The following is a 24,165-nucleotide window of genomic DNA, read 5'->3' on the forward strand; positions in this document are numbered from 1 at the left end:
GCAATTAAATTCAATTTTTGCTTTTAAAAAATCCTAAAATTATTGGTCATTGCAGCTCTTGTAATATAAATATTCAGTTTGGCAGGTTTGTACTTAAGGAAAGTTGCAAAAAGCCTTAAGCAAAAGTGAATGATGACTACTTTCTACATTTGGATTCATGGTGTTTTCGCTACAGAAAAGGTGCTACTTATTTTTTTAATACATTTTACATAATTGTGCAACAGCCTTCATCATGTTACTAACATCAGTCTGTCCACCTGCAAGAAAAAAATGTCCCAACATGATCATATGAGCTGCATTATAGCAGAAACCTCCTCCAGAAGCACCTGAGAAAGCCTTCATCACCTTCCTCAGCCTCTCTCTACCTGTCCACGCTGGCACCAGCAGTCTCCGTCTTCACCTCCCTCTCTCTGAGCAGGTGTCGGATGGAGGAGTTCTGCGTGGACAGGGTGCTGGACAGGAGCGGCATCAGGCTCCTGAATCCCTCCCTCAGCTCCTCGACGTGCTTCTCCAGACTGTGGATGTGCGTGTCCAGCTCCCCCCTGCAGCCCTGCACCTCCGACAGCACGTCATACATCAAGGTTTGCATCTGCGTTGGGATCGGTGTCCACAGTGGTGTGTTGCAGGTCCATGTGTAGAAAAGAAAAAGAGGAGAAAGGCATCGGGAATATTGGAAAATACTTTGTTACGGTTTTGCCAGGTGGTGGTAGAAAATGCGTTCACTTGCCTCTCTCACCTTGCAGAGATCCACAAGAGTGTTGCCCTGATCTGCAAGGATCCTCTTTTCTATCTTCACTCGACGTAGCCTGGCGACAAAAAGATTTAGTTTTAAGTACAACAGGAGATTTGACATTGCTGCTAAAATTAAAGAGCCGGTTCACCCAAATAACCATTAGAAACTGTTAAGGCGAAAGTAGTTGTAATGAAGATTTTTCTTTCAGTATTCACGCGGAAAAAGTGACAAAATCAGTACTTAAAGAGCAGTCAGTGTAGTGTTAATGGTTTGTACGAACATTTAATAGCATACTGCACTGTGACTTTTTATTACAAACTAAGACTTTTTCTTGACACGTTTTACAACCATTTTATGAAAGACTATAGCAAGACTTTTTTATTTACTGTGGCTGTTCCCTGACTTCTATATGCAATTTTTTTTTACTATGACTTAAGTTATTTACTATGCAGTGACTTTTTCAATTGTTTTTGACATTATATACTTATACTACACTTAAACCTTTCTCACTGTGACTTTTTTTTTTAAACTTAACTATCAGAGGACTTTGTTCAACACTATACTGTGACATTTTTAAGCTTTATTGATATTAGAGATTAAGATTATTGAGATTGAGATTATTCAAAACAGTTTTGTTAAACTACTGTGCTATAAAATGTCTCAGCATGCTATACTGTGACTTTTTCAATATTTTGTTGCATTCTATACTATTTGTTTAAACTGTGTTTTTCCCTGAAAAACCGCTGACATTTTTCTTTAGACTTGACTTTTTCAGTAGTTATTTTGACATACAACATTGACTTTTTCAACATGCAATGCTATGACTTAATAAAGTTTAAAAAATTACTGGGCCCTGGCATTTTTGGAGATACTATGACTTTTTCAACCCTTTTTTCCAGGTACTATATGACACCTTAAGAGATAACAATCTAAACTGTGACTCTTTTGACGCCACCCTTTTTGTACATACTACACTGTATTCCATAACTTTTTGTGGAATTTTGGATGACGTACTATGAATTTTTTGTGCTATTTTGGATGACAAAACCATACTATGACCTCTTAATGCTATTTTGGACTACACACCTGTAGTTTGACTTTCATTCAATTTTGGGCGACATGCTGTAGTGTCGCTTTTTCACGCAATTTTGAACAACATACTATAGTATGACTTTCTTTTATGCAATTTTGGACGACAATATACTGTGACTTTTTTGTGCTATTTCGGACGACTTACGATAAAATGACTAAGACTCCTACATAATATACTATTATTTTTTATGCTATTTTGTTCGACATACTATAGTATGACTATGCTGTATAGTATGACTTTATGCTATTTTGGATGGCGTACTGAAGTATAACTTTTGGAGTGATGACTTTTTTGACCATTTTCCCTGAGCTATAGTATGACGTTTTTTTTCCCGCCATTTTACACTTTGGCCTAAAACGCTCAAAATATTGACTTTTTGGACGTTTTTTTCATCAGGTTATACTCTAAACTGTCTCAACATGCCGTACTATGAGTTCTTTTTACATTTGGAGTGATGACTTTTTTGACCATTTTCCCTGAGCTATAGTATGACTTTTTTTTTTCTCGCCATGTTACACTTTGGCTTAAAACGCTCAAAATATTGACTTTTTGGACGTTTTTTTCATCAGGTTATACTCTAAACTGTCTCAACATGCCGTACTATGAGTTCTTTTTACATTTGGAGTGATGACTTTTTTGACCATTTTCCCTGAGCTATAGTATGACTTTTTTTTTTTTCGCCATTTTATACTTTGGCTTAAAACGCTCAAAATATTGACTTTTTAAACCAGGTTTTCATCAGGTTATACTCTAAACTGCCTCAACATGCTATGCTATGAGTTTTTTTTAACATTTGGAGTGATGACTTTTTTGACCATTTTCCCTGAGCTATAGTATGGCTTTTTTTTCCCGCCATTTTACACTTTGGCTTAAAACGCTCAAAATATTGACTTTTTGGACCAGGTTTTCATCAGGTTATACTTTTAACTGCCTCAACATGCTGTACTATGACTGTTTTTAGCATTTGGAGTGACGACTTTTTTGACAATTTTCTCTGAGCTATAGTATGACTTTTTTTTCGCCATGTTACACTTTGCACTTTGGCTTAAAACGCTCAAAATATTGACTTTTTTGGACCAGGTTTTTCATCAGGTTATACTTTAAACTGCCTCAACATGCTGTACTAGTTTTTTTTAACATTTGGAGTGATGACTTTTTTGACCATTTTCCCTGAGCTATAGTATGACTTTCTTTTTTTCGCCATTTTATACTTTGGCTTAAAACGCTCAAAATATTGACTTTTGGACCAGGTTTTCATCAGGTTATACTCTAAACTGCCTCAACATGCTGTACTATGACTGTTTTTTAACATTTGGAGTGATGACTTTTTTGACCATTTTCCCTGAGCTATAGTATGACTTTATTTTTTTTTCGCCAATTTACACTTTGGCTTAAAACATTCAAAATATTGACTTTTTGGAGCAGGTTTTCATCAGGTTATACTTAAACTGCCTCAACATGCTGTACTATGACTTTTTTTAACATTTGAGTGATGACTTTTTTGACCATTTTCCCTGAGCTATAGTATGGCTTTTTTTTTTTTCCCGCCATTTTATACTTTGGCTTAAAACGCTCAAAATATTGACTTTTTGGACCAGGTTTTCATCAGGTTATACTCTAAACTGCCTCAACATGCTGTACTATGACTGTTTTTAACATTTGGAGTGATGACTTTTTTGACCATTTTCCCTGAGCTATAGTATGGCTTTTTTTTTTTTTTTTTTTCGCCAATTTAAACTTTGGCTTAAAACGCTCAAAATATTGACTTTTTGGACCAGGTTTTCATCAGGTTATACTTTAAACTGCCTCAACATGCTGTACTATGACTTTTTTTAACATTTGGAGTGATGACTTTTTTGACCATTTTCCCTGAGCTATAGTATGACTTTTTTTTTTTTTTCGCCAATTTAAACTTTGGCTTTAAATGCTCAAAATATTGACTTTTTGGACCAGGTTTTCATCAGGTTATACTTTAAACTGCCTCAACATGCTGTTATTATGACTTTTTTTAACATTTGGAGTGATGACTTTTTTTGACCATTTTCCCTGAGCTATAGTATGACTTTTTTTTTTTTTCGCCAATTTAAACTTTGGCTTAAAACGCTCAAAATATTGACTTTTTGGACCAGGTTTTCATCAGGTTATACTTAAACTGCCTCAACATGCTGTATTATGACTGTTTTTTAACATTTGGAGTGATGACTTTTTTGACCATTTTCCCTGAGCTATAGTATGACTTTTTTTTTTCCCCCGCCATTTTACACTTTGGCTTAAAAACGCTCAAAATATTGACTTTTTGGACCAGGTTTTCATCAGGTTATACTCTAAACTGCCTCAACATGCTGTACTATGACTGTTTTTTTAACATTTGGAGTGATGACTTTTTTGACCATTTTCCCTGAGCTATAGTATGGCTTTTTTTTTTTTTTCGCCAATTTAAACTTTGGCTTAAAACGCTCAAAATATTGACTTTTTGGACCAGGTTTTCATCAGGTTATACTTTAAACTGCCTCTCAACATGCTGTACTATGACTGTTTTTAACATTTGGAGTGATGACTTTTTTGACCATTTTCCCTGAGCTATAGTATGACTTTTTTTTTTTTTCGCCAATTTAAACTTTGGCTTAAAACGCTCAAAATATTGACTTTTTGGACAGGTTTTCATCAGGTTATACTCTAAACTGCCTCAACATGCTGTACAATGAGTTTTTATTAACATTTGGAGTGATGACTTTTTTGACCATTTTCCCTGAGCTATAGTATGACTTTTTTTTTTTCGCCAATTTAACTTTTGGCTTAAAACGCTCAAAATATTGACTTTTGGACCAGTTTTTCATCAGGTTATACTTTAAACTGCCTCAACATGCTGTATTATGAGTTTTTTTTAACATTTGGAGTGATGACTTTTTTGACCATTTTCCCTGAGCTATAGTATGACTTTTTTTTTTTTTTTTTTCGCCAATTTAAACTTTGGCTTAAAACGCTCAAAAATATTGACTTTTTGACCAGGTTTTCATCAGGTTATACTTTAAACTGCCTCAACATGCTGTATTATGACTGTTTTTAACATTTGGAGTGATGACTTTTTTGACCATTTTCCCTGAGCTATAGTATGACTTTTTTTTTTTTCCCCCGCCATTTTAAACTTTGGCTTAAAACGCTCAAAATATTGACTTTTTGGACAGGTTTTCATCAGGTTATACTCTAAACTGCCTCAACATGCTGTACTATGACTGTTTTTAACATTTGGAGTGATGACTTTTTTGACCATTTTCCCTGAGCTATAGTATGGCTATTTTTTTTTTTTTTTTCGCCATTTACACTTTGGCTTAAAAAACGCTCAAAATATTGACTTTTTGGACCAGGTTTTCATCAGGTTATACTTTAAACTGCCTCAACATGCTGTATTATGAGTTTTTTTAACATTTGGAGTGATGACTTTTTTGACCATTTTCCCTGAGCTATAGTATGACTTTTTTTTTTTTCGCCAATTTAAACTTTGGCTTAAAACGCTCAAAATATTGACTTTTTGGACCAGGTTTTCATCAGGTTATACTTAAACTGCCTCAACATGCTGTACTATGACTGTTTTTAACATTTGGAGTGATGACTTTTTTGACCATTTTCCCTGAGCTATAGTATGGCTTTTTTTTTTTTCGCCAATTTAACTTTGGCTTAAAACGCTCAAAATATTGACTTTTTGGACCAGGTTTCATCAGGTTATACTCTAAACTGCCTCAACATGCTGTACTATGACTTTTTTTAACATTTGGAGTGATGACTTTTTTGACCATTTTCCCTGAGCTATAGTATGACTTTTTTTTTTTTTTCGCCAATTTAAACTTTGGCTTAAAATGCTCAAAATATTGACTTTTTTGGACCAGGTTTTCATCAGGTTATACTTTAAAACTGCCTCAACATGCTGTAAACGATCAGTTTTTATTAACATTTGGAGTGATGACTTTTTTGACCATTTTCCCTGAGCTATAGTATGGCTTTTTTTTTTTTTTCGCCATTTTACACTTTGGCTTAAAACGCTCAAAATATTGACTTTTTGGACCAGTTTTTTCATCAGGTTATACTCTAAACTGCCTCAACATGCTGTATTATGACTGTTTTTAACATTTGGAGTGATGACTTTTTTGACCATTTTCCCTGAGCTATAGTATGACTTTTTTTTTTTTTTTCGCCAATTTAAACTTTGGCTTAAAACGCTCAAAATATTGACTTTTTGGACAGGTTTTCATCAGGTTATACTTTAAACTGCCTCAACATGCTGTATTATGAGTTTTTTTAACATTTGGAGTGATGACTTTTTTGACCATTTTCCCTGAGCTATAGTATGACTTTTTTTTTTTTTCGCCAATTTAAACTTTGGCTTAAAACGCTCAAAATATTGACTTTTTGGACCAGGTTTTCATCAGGTTATACTTTAAACTGCCTCAACATGCTGTATTATGACTGTTTTTTAACATTTGGAGTGATGACTTTTTTGACCATTTTCCCTGAGCTATAGTATGACTTTTTTTTCGCCAATTTAAACTTTGGCTTAAAACGCTCAAAATATTGACTTTTTGGACCAGGTTTTTCATCAGGTTATACTTTAAACTGCCTCAACATGCTGTATTATGAGTTTTTTTAACATTTGGAGTGATGACTTTTTTGACCATTTTCCCTGAGCTATAGTATGACTTTTTTTTTTTTCGCCATTTTACACTTTGGCTTAAAACGCTCAAAATATTGACTTTTTGGACCAGGTTTTCATCAGGTTATACTCTAAACTGCCTCAACATGCTGTACTATGACTGTTTTTAACATTTGGAGTGATGATGACTTTTTTGACCATTTTTCCCTGAGCTATAGTATGACTTTTTTTTTTTTTCGCCATTTACACTTTGGCTTAAAACGCTCAAAATATTGACTTTTTGGACCAGGTTTTCATCAGGTTATACTCTAAACTGCCTCAACATGCTGTATTATGAGTTTTTTTAAACATTTGGAGTGATGACTTTTTTGACAATTTTCCCTGAGCTATAGTATGGCTTTTTTTTTTTTTTTTTCGCCATTTAAACTTTGGCTTAAAACGCTCAAAATATTGACTTTTTGGACCAGGTTTTCATCAGGTTATACTCTAAACTGCCTCAACATGCTGTACTATGACTGTTTTTAACATTTGGAGTGATGACTTTTTTGACCATTTTCCCTGAGCTATAGTATGACTTTTTTTTTTTTTTTCGCCAATTTAAACTTTGGCTTAAAACGCTCAAAATATTGACTTTTTGGACCAGGTTTTCATCAGGTTATATACTTAAACTGCCTCAACATGCTGTACTATGAGTTTTTTTAACATTTGGAGTGATGACTTTTTTGACCATTTTCCCTGAGCTATAGTATGGCTTTTTTTTTTTTTTCGCCAATTTACACTTTGGCTTAAAACGCTCAAAATATTGACTTTTTGGACACCAGGTTTTCATCAGGTTTACTTTAAACTGCCTCAACATGCTGTACTATGAGTTTTTTTAACATTTGGAGTGATGACTTTTTTGACCATTTTCCCTGAGCTATAGTATGACTTTTTTTTTTTTCGCCAATTTAAACTTTGGCTTAAAATGCTCAAAATATTGACTTTTTGGACCAGGTTTTCATCAGGTTTATATTTAAACTGCCTCAACATGCTGTATTATGACTGTTTTTTTAACATTTGGAGAGATGATGACTTTTTTGACCATTTTCCCTGAGCTATAGTATTTTTTTTTTTCCCGCCATTTTACACTTTTGGCTTAAAACATTCAAAATATTGACTTTTTGGACAGGTTTTCATCAGGTTATACTCTAAACTGCCTCAACATGCTGTACTATGACTGTTTTTAACATTTGGAGTGATGACTTTTTTGACCATTTTCCCTGAGCTATAGTATGGCTTTTTTTCGCCATTTAACACTTTGGCTTAAAACGCTCAAAATATTGACTTTTTGGAGCAGGTTTTCATCAGGTTATACTTTAAACTGCCTCAACATGCTGTACTATGACTGTTTTTAACATTTGGAGGTGATGACTTTTTTGACCATTTTCCCTGAGCTATAGTATGACTTTTTTTTTTTTTTCGCCATTTTAAACTTTGGCTTAAAACGCTCAAAATATTGACTTTTTGGACCAGGTTTTCATCAGGTTATACTTTAAACTGCCTCAACATGCTGTATTATGACTGTTTTTTAACATTTGGAGTGATGACTTTTTTGACCATTTTCCCTGAGCTATAGTATGACTTTTTTTTTTTTCGCCAATTTAAACTTTGGCTTAAAACGCTCAAAATATTGACTTTTTGGAGCAGTTTTTTCATCAGGTTATACTTTAAACTGCCTCAACATGCTGTACTATGAGTTTTTTTAACATTTGGAGTGATGACTTTTTTGACCATTTTCCCTGAGCTATAGTATGACTTTTTTTTTTTCGCCAATTTAAACTTTGGCTTAAAACGCTCAAAATATTGACTTTTTGGACCAGGTTTTCATCAGGTTATACTTTAAACTGCCTCAACATGCTGTATTATGAGTTTTTTTTAACATTTGGAGTGATGACTTTTTTGACCATTTTCCCTGAGCTATAGTATGACTTTTTTTTTTTTTTTTCGCCAATTTAAACTTTGGCTTAAAACGCTCAAAATATTGACTTTTTGGACCAGGTTTTCATCAGGTTATACTTTAAACTGCCTCAACATGCTGTATTATGAGTTTTTTTTAACATTTGGAGTGATGACTTTTTTGACCATTTTCCCTGAGCTATAGTATGGGTTTTTTTTTTTTTTCCCCGCCATTTTACACTTTGGCTTAAAACGCTCAAAATATTGACTTTTTGGACCAGGTTTTTCATCAGGTTATACTCTAAACTGCCTCAACATGCTGTACTATGACAGTTTTTTTTTAACATTTGGAGTGATGACTTTTTTGACCATTTTTTTCCCTGAGCTATAGTATGACTTTTTTTTTTTTTTTTTTTTTTTTTTTTTTTTCGCCAATTTAAACTTTGGCTTAAAACGCTCAAAATATTGACTTTTTGGAGCAGGTTTTCATCAGGTTATACTTTAAACTGCCTCAACATGCTGTATATTATGAGTTTTTTTAACATTTGGAGTGATGACTTTTTTGACCATTTTCCCTGAGCTATAGTATGGACTTTTTTTTTTTTTTTCGCCAATTTAAACTTTGGCTTAAAACGCTCAAAATATTGACTTTTCCAGACTCCGGACCAGGTTTTCATCAGGTTATACTTTAAACTGCCTCAACATGCTGTACTATGACTATTTTTTTTTAACATTTGGAGTGATGACTTTTTTGACCATTTTCCCTGAGCTATAGTATGACTTTTTTTTTTCGCCAATTTAAACTTTGGCTTAAAATGCTCAAAATATTGACTTTTTGGACCAGGTTTTCATCAGGTTATACTTTAAACTGTCTCAACATGCTGTATTATGATGAGTTTTTTTAACATTTGGAGTGATGACTTTTTTGACCATTTTCCCTGAGCTATAGTATGACTTTTTTTTTTCGCCATTTAAACTTTGGCTTAAAACGCTCAAAATATTGACTTTTTGGACCAGGTTTTTCATCAGGTTATACTCTAAACTGTCTCAACATGCTGTATTATGACTTTTTTTAACATTTGGAGTGATGACTTTTTTGACCATTTTCCCTGAGCTATAGTATGACTTTTTTTTTTTCTTCGCCATTTTACACTTTGGCTTAAACGCTCAAAATATTGACTTTTTGGACGAGGTTTTCATCAGGTTATACTTTAAACTGCCTCAACATGCTGTATTATGACTGTTTTTAACATTTGGAGTGATGACTTTTTTGACCATTTTCCCTGAGCTATAGTATGACTTTTTTTTTTTTCGCCAATTTAAACTTTGGCTTAAAACGCTCAAAATATTGACTTTTTGGAGCAGGTTTTCATCAGGTTATACTTTAAACTGCCTCAACATGCTGTATTATGACTTTTTTTAACATTTGGAGTGATGACTTTTTTGACCATTTTCCCTGAGCTATAGTATGACTTTTTTTTTTTTTCGCCAATTTAAACTTTGGCTTAAAACGCTCAAAATATTGACTTTTTGGACCAGGTTTTCATCAGGTTATACTTTAAACTGTCTCAACATGCTGTATTATGAGTTTTTTTAACATTTGGAGTGATGACTTTTTTGACCATTTTCCCTGAGCTATAGTATGACTTTTTTTTGCCGCCAATTTAAACTTTGGCTTAAAACGCTCAAAATATTGACTTTTTGGACCAGGTTTTTCATCAGGTTATACTTTAAACTGCCTCAACATGCTATATTATGAGTTTTTTTAACATTTGGAGTGATGACTTTTTTGACCATTTTCCCTGAGCTATAGTATATTTTTTTTTTTCCCCGCCATTTTACACTTTGGCTTAAAACGCTCAAAATATTGACTTTTTGGAGCAGGTTTTCATCAGTTATATACTCTAAACTGCCTCAACATGCTGTACTATGACTGTTTTTAACATTTGGAGTGATGACTTTTTTGACCATTTTTCCCTGAGCTATAGTATGACTTTTTTTTTTTTCGCCAATTTTTACACTTTGGCTTAAAACGCTCAAAATATTGACTTTTTGGAGCAGGTTTTCATCAGGTTATACTTAAACTGCCTCAACATGCTATATTATGACTTTTTTTAACATTTGGAGTGATGACTTTTTTGACCATTTTCCCTGAGCTATAGTATGACTTTTTTTTTTTTCACCAATTTAAACTTTGGCTTAAAATGCTCAAAATATTGACTTTTTGGACCAGGTTTTCATCAGGTTATACTTTAAACTGCCTCAACATGCTGTACTATGAGTTTTTTTAACATTTGGAATGATGACTTTTTTGACCATTTTCCCTGAGCTATAGTATGACTTTTTTTTTTTTCGCCAATTTAAACTTTGGCTTAAAATGCTCAAAATATTGACTTTTTGGACCAGGTTTTCATCAGGTTATACTTTAAACTGTCTCAACATGCTGTATTATGAGTTTTTTTAACATTTGGAGTGATGACTTTTTTGACCATTTTCCCTGAGCTATAGTATGACTTTTTTTTTTTTTTTCGCCAATTTAAACTTTGGCTTAAAACGCTCAAAATATTGACTTTTTGGACCAGGTTTTTCATCAGGTTATACTTTAAACTGTCTCAACATGCTGTATTATGAGTTTTTTTAACATTTGGAGTGATGACTTTTTTGACCATTTTCCCTGAGCTATAGTATGACTTTTTTTTTTTTTCGCCAATTTTAAACTTTGGCTTAAAACGCTCAAAATATTGACTTTTTGGACCAGGTTTTCATCAGGTTATACTTTAAACTGCCTCAACATGCTGTACGATCAGTTTTTTTAACATTTGGAGTGATGACTTTTTTGACCATTTTCCCTGAGCTATAGTATGACTTTTTTTTTTTTCGCCATTTTACACTTTGGCTTAAAACGCTCAAAATATTGACTTTTTGGACCAGGTTTTCATCAGGTTATACTCTAAACTGCCTCAACATGCTATATTATGAGTTTTTTTAACATTTGGAGTGATGACTTTTTTGACCATTTTCCCTGAGCTATAGTATGGCTTTTTTTTTTTCGCCATGCTACACTTTGGCTTAAAACGCTCAAAATATTGACTTTTTGGACCAGGTTTTCATCAGGTTATACTCTAAACTGCCTCAACATGCTGTACTATGACTGTTTTTTAACATTTGGAGTGATGACTTTTTTGACCATTTTCCCTGAGCTATAGTATGGCTTTTTTTTTTTCCGCCATTTTAAACTTTGGCTTAAAACGCTCAAAATATTGACTTTTGGACCAGGTTTTCATCAGGTTTATACTTTAAACTGCCTCAACATGCTGTATTATGACTTTTTTTAACATTTGGAGTGATGACTTTTTTGACCATTTTCCCTGAGCTATAGTATGGCTTTTTTTTTTTTCGCCAATTTAAACTTTGGCTTAAAACGCTCAAAATATTGACTTTTTGGACCAGGTTTTCATCAGGTTATACTCTTAAACTGCCTCAACATGCTGTACTATGACTGTTTTTAACATTTGAGGTGATGACTTTTTTGACCATTTTCCCTGAGCTATAGTATGACTTTTTTTTTCGCCGCCATTTAAACTTTGGCTTAAAACGCTCAAAATATTGACTTTTTGGACCAGGTTTTCATCAGGTTATACTCTAAACTGCCTCAACATGCTGTACTATATGACTGTTTTTAACATTTGGAGTGATGACTTTTTTGACCATTTTCCCTGAGCTATAGTATGGCTTTTTTTTTTTTTCGCCAATTTAAACTTTGGCTTAAAACGCTCAAAATATTGACTTTTTGGACCAGGTTTTCATCAGGTTATACTCTAAACTGCCTCAACATGCTGTACTATGACTGTTTTTTAACATTTGGAGTGATGACTTTTTTGACCATTTTCCCTGAGCTATAGTATGACTTTTTTTTTTTTTCCTCGCCATTTTACACTTTGGCTTAAAAATGCTCAAAATATTGACTTTTTGGACCAGGTTTTCATCAGGTTATACTCTAAACTGCCTCAACATGCTGTACTATGACTTTTTTTTAACATTTGGAGTGATGACTTTTTTGACCATTTTCCCTGAGCTATAGTATGACTTTTTTTTTTTTTTCGCCAATTTACACTTTGGCTTAAAACACTCAAAATATTGACTTTTTGGAGCAGGTTTTTTTTCATCAGGTTATACTCTAAACTGCCTCAACATGCTGTACTATGACTGTTTTTAACATTTGGAGTGATGACTTTTTTGACCATTTTCCCTGAGCTATAGTATGACTTTTTTTTCCCCGCCATTTTACTTTGGCTTAAAACATTCAAAATATTGACTTTTTGGAGCAGGTTTTCATCAGGTTATACTCTAAACTGCCTCAACATGCTGTACTATGACTGTTTTTAACATTTGGAGTGATGACTTTTTTGACCATTTTCCCTGAGCTATAGTATGACTTTTTTTTCCCCGCCATTTTACACTTTGGCTTAAAACGCTCAAAATATTGACTTTTTGGACCAGGTTTTTTCATCAGGTTATACTCTAAACTGCCTCAACATGCTGTATTATGACTGTTTTTAACATTTGGAGTGATGACTTTTTTGACCATTTTCCCTGAGCTATAGTATGACTTTTTTTTTCCCCGCCATTTTACACTTTGGCTTAAAACGCTCAAAATATTGACTTTTTGGACCAGGTTTTCATCAGGTTATACTCTAAACTGCCTCAACATGCTGTATTATGACTGTTTTTAACATTTGGAGTGATGACTTTTTTTGACCATTTTCCCTGAGCTATAGTATGGCTTTTTTTTTTTTCGCCATTTTACACTTTGGCTTAAAACGCTCAAAATATTGACTTTTTGGACCAGGTTTTTCATCAGGTTATACTCTAAACTGCCTCAACATGCTGTACTATGACTGTTTTTTAACATTTGGAGTGATGACTTTTTTGACCATTTTCCCTGAGCTATAGTATGGCTTTTTTTTTTCGCCATGCTACACTTTGGCTTAAAACGCTCAAAATATTGACTTTTTGGACCGTTTTTTCATCAGGCTATGCTCTAAACTGCCTCAACATGCTGTATTATGACTGTTTTTAACATTTGGAGTGATGACTTTTTTTGACCATTTTCCCTGAGCTATAGTAGTATGGCTTTTTTTCGCCATTTTACACTTTGGCTTAAAAACGCTCAAAATATTGACTTTTTGGACCAGGTTTTCATCAGGTTATACTCTAAACTGCCTCAACATGCTTTATTATGACTGTTTTTAACATTTGGAGTGATGACTTTTTTGACCATTTTCCCTGAGCTATAGTATGCTTTTTTTTTTCCCGCCATTTTACACTTTGGCTTAAAACGCTCAAAATATTGACTTTTTGGACCAGGTTTTCATCAGGTTATACTCTAAACTGTCTCAACATGCTGTACTATGACTGTTTTTTTAACATTTGGAGTGATGACTTTTTTGACCATTTTCCCTGAGCTATAGTATGACTTTTTTTTTTTCGCCAATTTTAAATTTTGGCTTAAAACGCTCAAATATATTGACTTTTTGGAGCAGGTTTTCATCAGGTTATACTTTAAACTGCCTCAACATGCTGTACTATGACTGTTTTTAACATTTGGGAGTGATGACTTTTTTGACCATTTTCCCTGAGCTATAGTATGGTTTTTTTCCCCGCCATTTTACACTTTGGCTTTAAAACGCTCAAAATATTGACTTTTTGGACCAGGTTTTCATCAGGTTATACTCTAAACTGTCTCAACATGCTGTACAATGAGTTTTTATTAACATTTGGAGTGATGACTTTTTTGACCATTTTCCCTGAGCTATAGTATGACTTTTTTTCCCCCGCCATTTTACACTTTCGCTTAAAACGCTCAAAATATTGACTTTTTGGACCGTGTTTTCATCAGGCTATGCTCTAAACTGCCTCAACATGCCGTGCTATGAGTTTTTTTTTAACATTTGGAGTGACGACTTTTTTGGTGACCATTTTCCCTGAGCTATAGTATGACTTTTTTTTTTCCGCCAATTTAAACTTTGGCTTAAAACGCTCAAAATATTGACTTTTTGGAGCAGGTTTTCATCAGGTTATACTTTAAACTGCCTCAACATGCTGTACTATGACTGTTTTTAACATTTGGAGAGACGGCGTTTTTGACCATTTTCCCTGAGCTATAGTATGGCTTTTTTTCGCCATATTACACTTTAGGTTAAAACGCTCTAAATATTGACTTTTTGGACCGTTTTTTACACCAGGCTATACTCTAAATGTTGACGTTTTTGACCAAATGTCAAAATATGACATGTAAAAAAACTCTTTAGTAAAACAACCACTTAGTATAGAATGTGGAGGCTCAAATGTGGAGCCCATAGTATAGTTTGATGAAAAAACGGTCAAAAATATAAAAATTTAGCTTGCTGAAAAATCGACTGAAAACATCACAGTATCCTATGTAGAAAAAATTGTAAACTCTTAACCTGTTTAATAGTAATCATTGTAACACGTATTTTTTAATTTTACAGTTTTTTCACACTTACCTAGGACTTAACCAACACAAGCTGATGGTTTATTTTATATTTCATTGAATGACATGTTAATTCCACAACTGGCTCAAGAAATGTTAATTTTTAATTATGTGATTTTAACTGTGTTAAATATATTTAATTTAGGATTGCCATTTTAACTTTGCTCAACAGTATATTCACTATTTTTATTATTGTACTACCTTGATGTCGACCTGTGAAAACTCAGGAAACATTTTATAATATTATTATAATTGCTCACACTCCTCTGACTTGTATTGCATAGTTTCCCATGACTGTTTTGCCACATGTCACTGTATAACTGTATATATTTTTAGGATACCAATATATGATTTACAATAAGTTGTCATTATTATACGTATAACACATGTTGCAAATTGAGTGATTCAGCAGGTCTGTCTCACACTGCTACGACACAGGAACAGCTTTACAGTAATGAGGGTTAATTTTCTTACTGGTGGATGGCCAAAAGCAGCTTTCGCTGGTGCATGCGGACTCTGGTGTCGTCTCTTTCTCTTGACAGCTTCGTGTGTTTGTAGATAAGCCAAGTCTCTCTCAGCACATTTGCTGCAGCAATTTTTATCTAGTGAAAGGATGCAGAAAATTGCTTAGGAGTTATATTATGTTCATGCACATGACTTAAAAGCACTGTTATTTACGGCTGAACAACTCCAACATAATACATTAACCCTGTGTGTACTACAGTCATTAAGTCTCACACTCAACTTTCAAACCTGAGTTTTCAAAAAAAAAAAAATGCTTGAAGGCTTTTTCAAAAAAAAAAAAATGCTGTTGGAGTATTCTGTATACAATTTGTATTGATTTATGACAAAACAAAGTTAAACTCATATGAATCCGCTCTTGGCTTTTTACTTGTTCTGGAGATATTCTGATTGCATAAATAGTAAACAAAGAGATTTTCAAAGTATGTTGCTGAGTAAAATGAGTTGATGTGTAGTATCTAATGTGTACTTGAATAAAAATGCACAATGTACATTTACAATACAACAAAAAGACTTAGATCATAATCTTATCGAGTAGAAAATAATTGTCTACTTTTTGCATGCAAAAGGCAGAAACTTGTCTTTGGTTTGCATGTGCAAAAATCTGACATATTACCACACATTGTATCACGTCCAGACAGATTGCATTAAAACACATTCACATAAAAACAAAACAGAATAGAAGTAATATTGAAAGGATCAAGAGGAACTTGATGGTGAGGACTGAATCAATACGATACATTACGATATGATAGCCTTTATTGATCCACAAAGGGGGGAAATTCAATTGTTACAGCAGCTCAGTGCATAGAACTTAAAATATAAAAAGAAGAATATTAAATACAAACAAAATATATAGAAATGGAGAATACAGACATTAAAAAATACAATATCTAGAACAACTGGTATTTACCCTCTTTGAGATGTGGGAATCCATCATGAAGTTATGCACATGTTTCTCTGCTCGGGTCAACTCCAGCTTCCTCGCAACCACCGCCACCACCAGCACTGTGCAGCCAGCTCCCTGTGAGTCAGGATTAGACAGTTTTGTTACGATTTGCAGTGTGAATCTTGTTATAGAGGAAACTATCAACCCTCCGTCGCACCATTATCCCAGTGAGGAGGCAGATGCTGCGGCCGCAGTAGGTGTGAGGCACCACATCTCCGTAACCGATGGACAAGAAGGTGACAGAGATCATCCACAGGGCCTCCATGTAGTTGCTGCTCAGGTCCCTGTAGTTGTGGTGTCTGCAGGAATATAATTTGTATTATTATATTTTCAGGCAGCTTATGTTTTGTCTTTTACTGGCTTTAAATGGGACTTTACTGAAATAAACTGACTGTCGGAGCTGAATGATGAATGTCTGCACTACTTTCACATTACTGATGATTTTTTTTCGTTACTCACCATCAGTTTACATTGCATTTTGTATTAAAAAACACAAATATTCTATATAAAAAAGTCAAATAATTTTTGATCTTGTCAGTGTCATACATATAATAATAATAATATATAGTAACTTTCATAAGGGGTGTAGTTCAAAGTGCTTTACAATAAGGAGAAAAAAACAATAGAATTCATTAAAACAATGGCAAATACAGGATGATAAAACCAAGCAACCATGTGAATAACAAATAAAGGAGGCAGAACATGGCAAGAACAGGTATGTATGTGAGAATAACAGAAAATGTACGAGATGAAAAAGGAAGGAATATGAAAAATAAAACTTTTGAAAAATAAGAATGAGACAAGGGAAAGTGAGTTAGTTAAAGGCAATGCTACATAAATAATAAATATGAGAAATCCATAAGTATGGTGCATAGTTAAAAAACGCTGAGCTTCCAGTTTTCTTATTTGTGTGGATATGGATCTAAGAGTCCACGCAAGATGGTAAAACAACAGTGAATTAGTACTGTAGACCAGCTCCAAACCATTAAAGGGGAACAATGTCATTTTCAAACTTCATACATGTTATTCTTATGGTCTAAGACAGTCCAAAAATACAATTTAACATGAACAATTTTCTCCCCAAACCTAAAACTAAAGTGCTAAAATTTATTGTTTTGTTTTTTTGTTTGAGTTTTAGCCCACCTTATTTCTATTGTCAAAAAAATGATAACAGAACAAGTGAAAACAAGTGGAATGACACAACAATTTTATTGTATGTGTGTCTTACTTTATATAATCTTTCTTGACATTACAAGGTTGAGACTTACTAATCTGGTTTCTGGCTTTGAGAGGGAAAGAGAATAGCTGATGTTGACAAATACTGATTGATTGCGAGGCCATGTAAATAACATATTGTAATACTTAATTTAGGAGGTGTTCCCCTTTAAGAGCTTTGTAAACAAGTAAAAAAAACCTTTAAAATCAGTCCAGTCTCAGATACAGAACAGCAGAGCAAAAACTTGGTTTGCTGCTGCAGTAGAAACATTAAAGCAGTGATACTCAACTTGCAGCCCTTGAGCCAAATCTGACTGAAGATTTTCAAATTCAAAATCACAATAAATTAATTCACACTGGGATTTTTTTTTTGTTTTACTTTGAATGTAAATAAGGTGTCAGAGTGCATGAAAAAGCATCAAAATCGAGCTTGCTTATAAAAACAAAAACAGGTGCTATTGAAGGATCCATCAGATATATAAATATTTATATATGAATTATTAGTGTTTCTTTGGCCCCTGGCCTTCTATCATTTGCATGGTGAGTATTGCTGCATTAAAGACATACTGTGTGTCTGAAAATGTTTGGAAGATAATTAAATATTAAAAATAAAGGCACCACTGCAGACTCCGCAGTGGGCTGATATATCGTCACATACCTCTCACACACATGTAAGCCCCACGCTGCCACGATCCACAGAGAGACGCTGAAAATCATCAGCACCGTCCCGGGGTAGGTCGTCATTAGTGTTTTCCCCACAAACCGGGTGTTGAAGTGAATCTACAGATCAAAAATGGGATGCATTTGCGTCACGATTTTGACAGTAGGGGCCTACTTAGCCAGACTATTTAGGATAGCACCTGTCAGATTATGATTATATAATACAGAGGAGATGAGGGATAAGAAAACTTGTTCTCAATCTGGCTTGATACATGGATAGTAGGTTTGGCATTGCGGTGAGGAGACAAAGGTCATTTTCATCACTCTTAAATAGCGTTTATAAGGGAAGGGATTAGCCGGGTGGATATTATCAACTTTGGAAAAGAAAGCAGACAAGCAGAGGAGAGCTAGCGAGGGACATAATCAGCATGTGAAACCACTGGGATTCATGGGGGCGACACTGTGATAGTCACACCTCAATTGTCACACCTCTACAGACCCCTCGGCCCACCTAGACATAAGACATAAACAGATGTGCATGAAATGTTCAAGCCCAGCCCAAATGTCCAAAATATAAACTTTAATGTCCCATGAATCATGTCCCTTAGCTGGTTTCTGCCCAGCTTTTAAAAATCACATCGAAAAGAAGTTAGTTAAGCCCAAAGCCAAATTCTGTGACCTCCCACCTTGTTGAGCGCTCCGATGCTGCGGGACGCAGTGTCAGTGAAGAGGCGGCTGTGCAGCATCATGGCCCTGCCCAGCAGGTAGAGCCTGAGGAACATGGGCAGAGCCAGCACAATTTCCAGCTCCGTCTCCGATAGCGACAGGTGAGGCGTGGTGTGCTGGAGGGTCTGCTCAAAATAGTCCATCAGACCCACCGGGTAGGGATGGATGGCCACCGCAGCCAGCTCCAGGGCTACCAGAGCCAAACGGTCAGTGGTCATGGCGATCCGCCAATCCTCTGCACCGATATCGTGAACGTAGAGCTACGAGAGAGGTGGGCAGAGTGCATGATAGTGAAAGTGAGCTTTTTGCGATGGCAATTTCAGTTTGCTGTTTCTGGTTAAACAAAAAGGGTCTTAATCTTTTACAAAGAGCTCTATCTCTGTATGGATCCTTAATATTCACACACTTATAATAAAAATGTGAGCCTGTCAGTGGCAAAAACAGTAACTTTTAGTGGATGTAAAGTGACGTTGCACAAATGCCTACATTGCAGTCTGTTTTGCAGTCTCTTCCAAAACTGGACCAATTTAACCCTTTGATACATGGACATCAGTTTTCTTGTGTTGCACATGCCTTTTGCATGTATTTAAAACTCTGAAACTTGAGCAAATTTGATCCATATCTTTTGAAAACATGGCTTAAAAAAACTAAGAACAGCTTGGCAAAAAGCTTCCCACAAATTGCAAGACATAAGGACGGGGGGGGGGGGGGTCCAGAAAACTATATGTCATCCATCCATCCATCCAAATTCAAATGATGGAAAAGGATTCAGTTTTTTTCCTGCACTAAGTCACTTAGACATAAAAAATATGGAAAATAGGGTCCAGGTTGAAAAATATGAAAATTACCCTTTAAGACTGCAGGACTAAAAAGGAAAAAACAATGTTTCTGACTCACATGATGATCAATGACCACTTTTTCCAGGGACTTTTCTTTCAACTTTCTCTTTGTAAAATATTGTACTTTCACATCTGGAAATCATTCAAATGAAACAATCCAAGAATGAAAAATCACTTTTTAGTTTGCTCTCAGTGCCAAGTTGGCATTAGTAAAACTTTCTCAATTATAAAAATGCCACAAGACTCAAAGGTTGGAAACTAGTGTTGTAGAAACTTAATTTGATTGAGAAAATTCCCCATCCATAATTCCTTCACTACAAATTTTCAGGAAAATCTTTAAATGTAAGAGAATATCCCTGGTGGAGGGGGAGGACTTGGGCAAATCCCTCAAAAACAAACCCTGATTGCATAACTGAACAGATGAGTTACCTGAATCTCACAGCAGTGGTACGCTATGATGAGACCCAGCAGGATGATGGTAGAAAAACTGATGACAGACTTGAGAGCGAGGGAATAAACGGAGCTCTGTGAGACACAGAAACATGATGTCATTATCAAGCCGATGGCTGTTTGTCATTACAAAGCTCAATCTATGAAATGGCATCAGTGATCCTTTGTAACCTTTTAATCTTACATACATTAAGATAATCCATTTGAATAATGCAATGATCTTATGAGTGTGCTGTGCATTTTTCTGCAGTCAGTGGGAGATCAATTCTAATGGTGACTCAACAGCTTTTACATTTTGGCCGGAAGTAAAAAAACATCTAAGGAGGAAATTCGACAGGTTTTCTTGAATAAAATGAAGTGCAAAAATTAGTGTCATACTTTCAACACCAAAAATATATTAAAACAAAATGCTTATTTGGAATACTGAGTTTAGCTGTTAGAAAAGCAATTGCAAAGAAATGACTTCAGTCAGATGCCCCATCCATGGAAAACTGGTGTTATACCAAAATATTTGTAATGGAAAAACCTGCCTTTTCAATGAGGCCTAAGGAAACTAAATTTGAAAAACAAAATGGAAAAAAAGGAAAATGTATATTTTTCCTAACCGCCCTTCCTTTGTTTAAATGTGTCTATTTAATTCTCCAATTTTATTTTTATTTATCTAAAATGCAGAACTTTGCAAGTTTTATGTTTGTTTTTGTTCCTTAATCACAAGAAAAACCTTGAAAAAAACAGCTTACTCTGTAAATGTACTTGACTAAAAATTACTGTTACTTGCGTGTGTAAGAGAAATCAAAATGTCAATGTCAAAAATAAACTAAGAGAAAATTGATTATAAAATTAGAGCTGCGCTGTGCAAAATATGATTTCTCAGGTAGTAACACTTTGAAAAAAATGGGGATGTTTTGTTTCATAAAAGGTAAAAATTTCTTCTTCTTCTTCTCTTAAAAAATCTTCATATATTCGCGTTTCTCAAAGGATTTCTGAGGGTGTGGCTTTCTCTCTCTCTGACCTTGCTGTAGACGCTCCAGGACAGCTCCGTCTCCATCACCATCATCACCATCCCGAATATCCCCACCGCCAGGGCGCAGTCGTTCAGCCGCTGCCTCCTCAAAAACAAAGCCCTCCTGCGGACCAGCCGCCAGCCGATGTTATGGGTCTTCCAGTACGAGTCGTCCTTGGAGTCGTCTTTGTGTTTCGGGCTGGTCTGTGAAGTGGGATTGGGGTTCGGACCGGGGACGTCCGCTCCTGGCAGATGACCTTTGGCCTCAGTCAGATCCTGGCAGTGCTGGAACGTCTCATTAGGCGGCTGGAAGTCGTCATCTTTGCTGGTGATGATGATCTCTGGCAGACTCTGGCGGTCGTACATCTCCAGAGAAACGTTGCCAGACTTGCGGCGCCCTCTGCCCTCGACATCCTTGACCTCTAGGTGTGACCTGCAGGGGCCCTTAAAGGGCGACCCGCATGGAGACATGGGGACGTCAGTGAAAGAGGTGACTTTCTCCTGGAGTCTGTGAGCTCCTGCATTTTTGGCTTTGCACTGGTGGTTACACTCCTTGTGTGCTGGGTTTTGTCTACGTCCTCCTGACCTTTTCTCACATTTCTTCTCTTTGCCTTTGTCTGCCCTCCTGTTGGAGCGAGGCGACGGCGTGACATAAAGATGGCCGTTGTATAAAGGTGTGGTGGCCATGGCCTGGGTCCTGTCCAGCCACACAGTGTGGTCGGCTGTCTGGACCGTGTGGTGGATCCCGCACTGCGGAGAGCAGGCCTGAGGTGGAGGAACCATCCTGGGTGGGAGGAGGGGACGCTGGTCCTCCACGTCGTCTCCGTCCACCACTGACAAGTTCATAGAGGGGGAGTGCTCCATGGTGAGAGGTTTCGCCGGATCTTCTGAAGAAATTTGCACAGAGAAGGTGAGAGAAAGACATAGGACAAAAGAGGTTTAACCCTTTGAAAGCTGGATTGGACATCAGTTTTTCTGTGCTGCTTTCAGATGACTTTAACAAACTATTTGACCTGTTTGAAACCTGAGCAAACAGGTGTAATTTCTTTGAAAAAAACATGGGGGGAGAAGGCAATGACCAACTTGGCAAGAAATGTCCCACATATGTGAGAAATTAGTAAGAGGTGAATAGAAAATGACCTGAAAATTGCATTTTTAAAAACTGTGAAAATCTCCAGAAAATTATTTTTAGGATGAATGCTACCATAAACAATTATTGTAACAATTAGAAATATAGACAGTTTTTTTTTGTTCAGGACATTTTATTGTTTGTTTTTGATTTATTTGGCTCATTTTCAGTTATTTCACTGATCACTGATTTGTAGCTCTATCATCAGAAAAGATTCCCTACAGTTTTCATGCTTTTCCTAATTTTTTTATTCTAAATGTTGTTCGTTTGTCACTGATGGAAAATTGAAAGGGCAAAAATACAATCTCTTACAATAATTTTCCTATTTACAATCTTTTTTTGGGGGGATGCACATTAAGACTTAGTTACAAACTTTGCTGAACTGTAAGCTAAAAAAAAGTTAAAATCTTTTTTATTTCCACCTTGCTCTTTTTATTCTTACCTTTTCAGTCAGATTTTCCAGTCTGCGAGGAAGACACACAGGCCTTACAACCACTATTTTGGTCAAAGATTTTAGTATTCAGTTGTCCTATGGTCCTGAAGGTCACATCTGCCTGAGTCACATAAAGATCTTCCAAATAATATCCCTCACCTCAAACACACCACATTTACTAAGAAAAAAAATCAACAGTAAACTGTAATCAATCTGCAACACCAAAGAGGTCCAGCGTGATCAGATCAAAATATTCCAAACGTCCCCGATCTGCACGTATAAACTTTCCAGCAATCCATTAGCAGCCTCAGCATCACGGAGCCCCTCCCATAGATTCAAGCAAAGGTTATGAACTTCTCATCTCCTACATATGATGACATAGGAGGTAAATACCGTGCACATCCGTTACATTTTCAGGCATTTTCCTCGCTTGTCTCGTGTACATTTGCCCACCATCCGGGAGCCTTCCTTAAAGCTGGAGGGGCTTAATGACTGCAAAGTCTCTAAGTTGCAGATGTTGCATGGAGCGGAGGCAAAGAATGAGTCATCTGTCTTGTTTTTCTAGCCGGGATTGGCAGATTTCCTCCTCCCTATATGGGTGTGCGTGTGTGTGTGTGTGTGTGTGTGCAGGGTGGGGGGACATCTGCTTATACATGGGTGCCCTGATGTCAAAAATCGGCCCAAAATAGTTCCCACAGCCTGATATGAAACACTATTATATCACTTTTCATTTATAATTTCATCACTGTTGTCATGGAGAATTGTAAGTGGGTGACACTAACTTTTTTTTATTTTTTTTTTACATATAAATCTAATCTTCAAAAGAGAATAATGGTTCTCAAAATCAATTCAGCAGATTAGTACTGCAGATTAATCAAGTGCGACAGAGATCCGATACTTATGAGCTTATGAAATATCAAATATGTCATTCCATAACCAAACAATATGCACAGAGCAGGACGGAGTATTAAGCATTAAAGTCATAACAATGACATTCAGCATCATTTATTTATCTAAATCCTTGTGACAGATGGGTCTACAGATAACAGAGCTCCCTCCAAATGGAAAGACCTAAGGAGCAAAGGGGTGGGCGGAGCGCATCCGGATAGTAGCAGGATAAAGAAACGCATTATCTAATCTGAAGACAACATGTATTTAAAGATAGATGGAGGGTGAAGGATGGCAGTGAGGGGGGTGTGACTGTGCAAAGGTGGAAGAGCAAAAACATGATCAGACAGTCTGAATTCCCTCCAGATGTAAAATAGATTAATTATGCCAAAACTACCATGTTCTGCTCTGAGACTTAGCCAGATGCTGCT

The 24,165-nt window shown here is 35.6% G+C and overlaps 1 protein-coding gene across 1 annotated transcript; it reads right to left on the reverse strand.

Moving 5' to 3' along the window:
* Nucleotides 1-168: 168 nt before the first annotated feature.
* LOC121957692 (small conductance calcium-activated potassium channel protein 1-like) lies at nucleotides 169-22,162 on the reverse strand. Its single transcript, XM_042506430.1, has 9 exons — nucleotides 21,294-22,162; nucleotides 20,261-20,356; nucleotides 18,953-19,252; nucleotides 18,265-18,386; nucleotides 16,549-16,690; nucleotides 16,356-16,466; nucleotides 15,395-15,522; nucleotides 737-806; nucleotides 169-589 (listed from the first exon to the last, which is right to left on the reverse strand). The coding sequence occupies exons 1-9, from the start codon at nucleotides 22,146-22,148 to the stop codon at nucleotides 362-364; spliced, it is 2,052 nt and encodes a 683-aa protein (XP_042362364.1). The 5' UTR covers nucleotides 22,149-22,162; the 3' UTR covers nucleotides 169-361.
* Between the last annotated feature and the right edge of the window lie 2,003 nt (nucleotides 22,163-24,165).

This window comes from Plectropomus leopardus, chromosome 18 (assembly GCF_008729295.1).
Source record: "Plectropomus leopardus isolate mb chromosome 18, YSFRI_Pleo_2.0, whole genome shotgun sequence".
Taxonomy (NCBI): Eukaryota; Metazoa; Chordata; class Actinopteri; order Perciformes; family Serranidae; genus Plectropomus; species Plectropomus leopardus.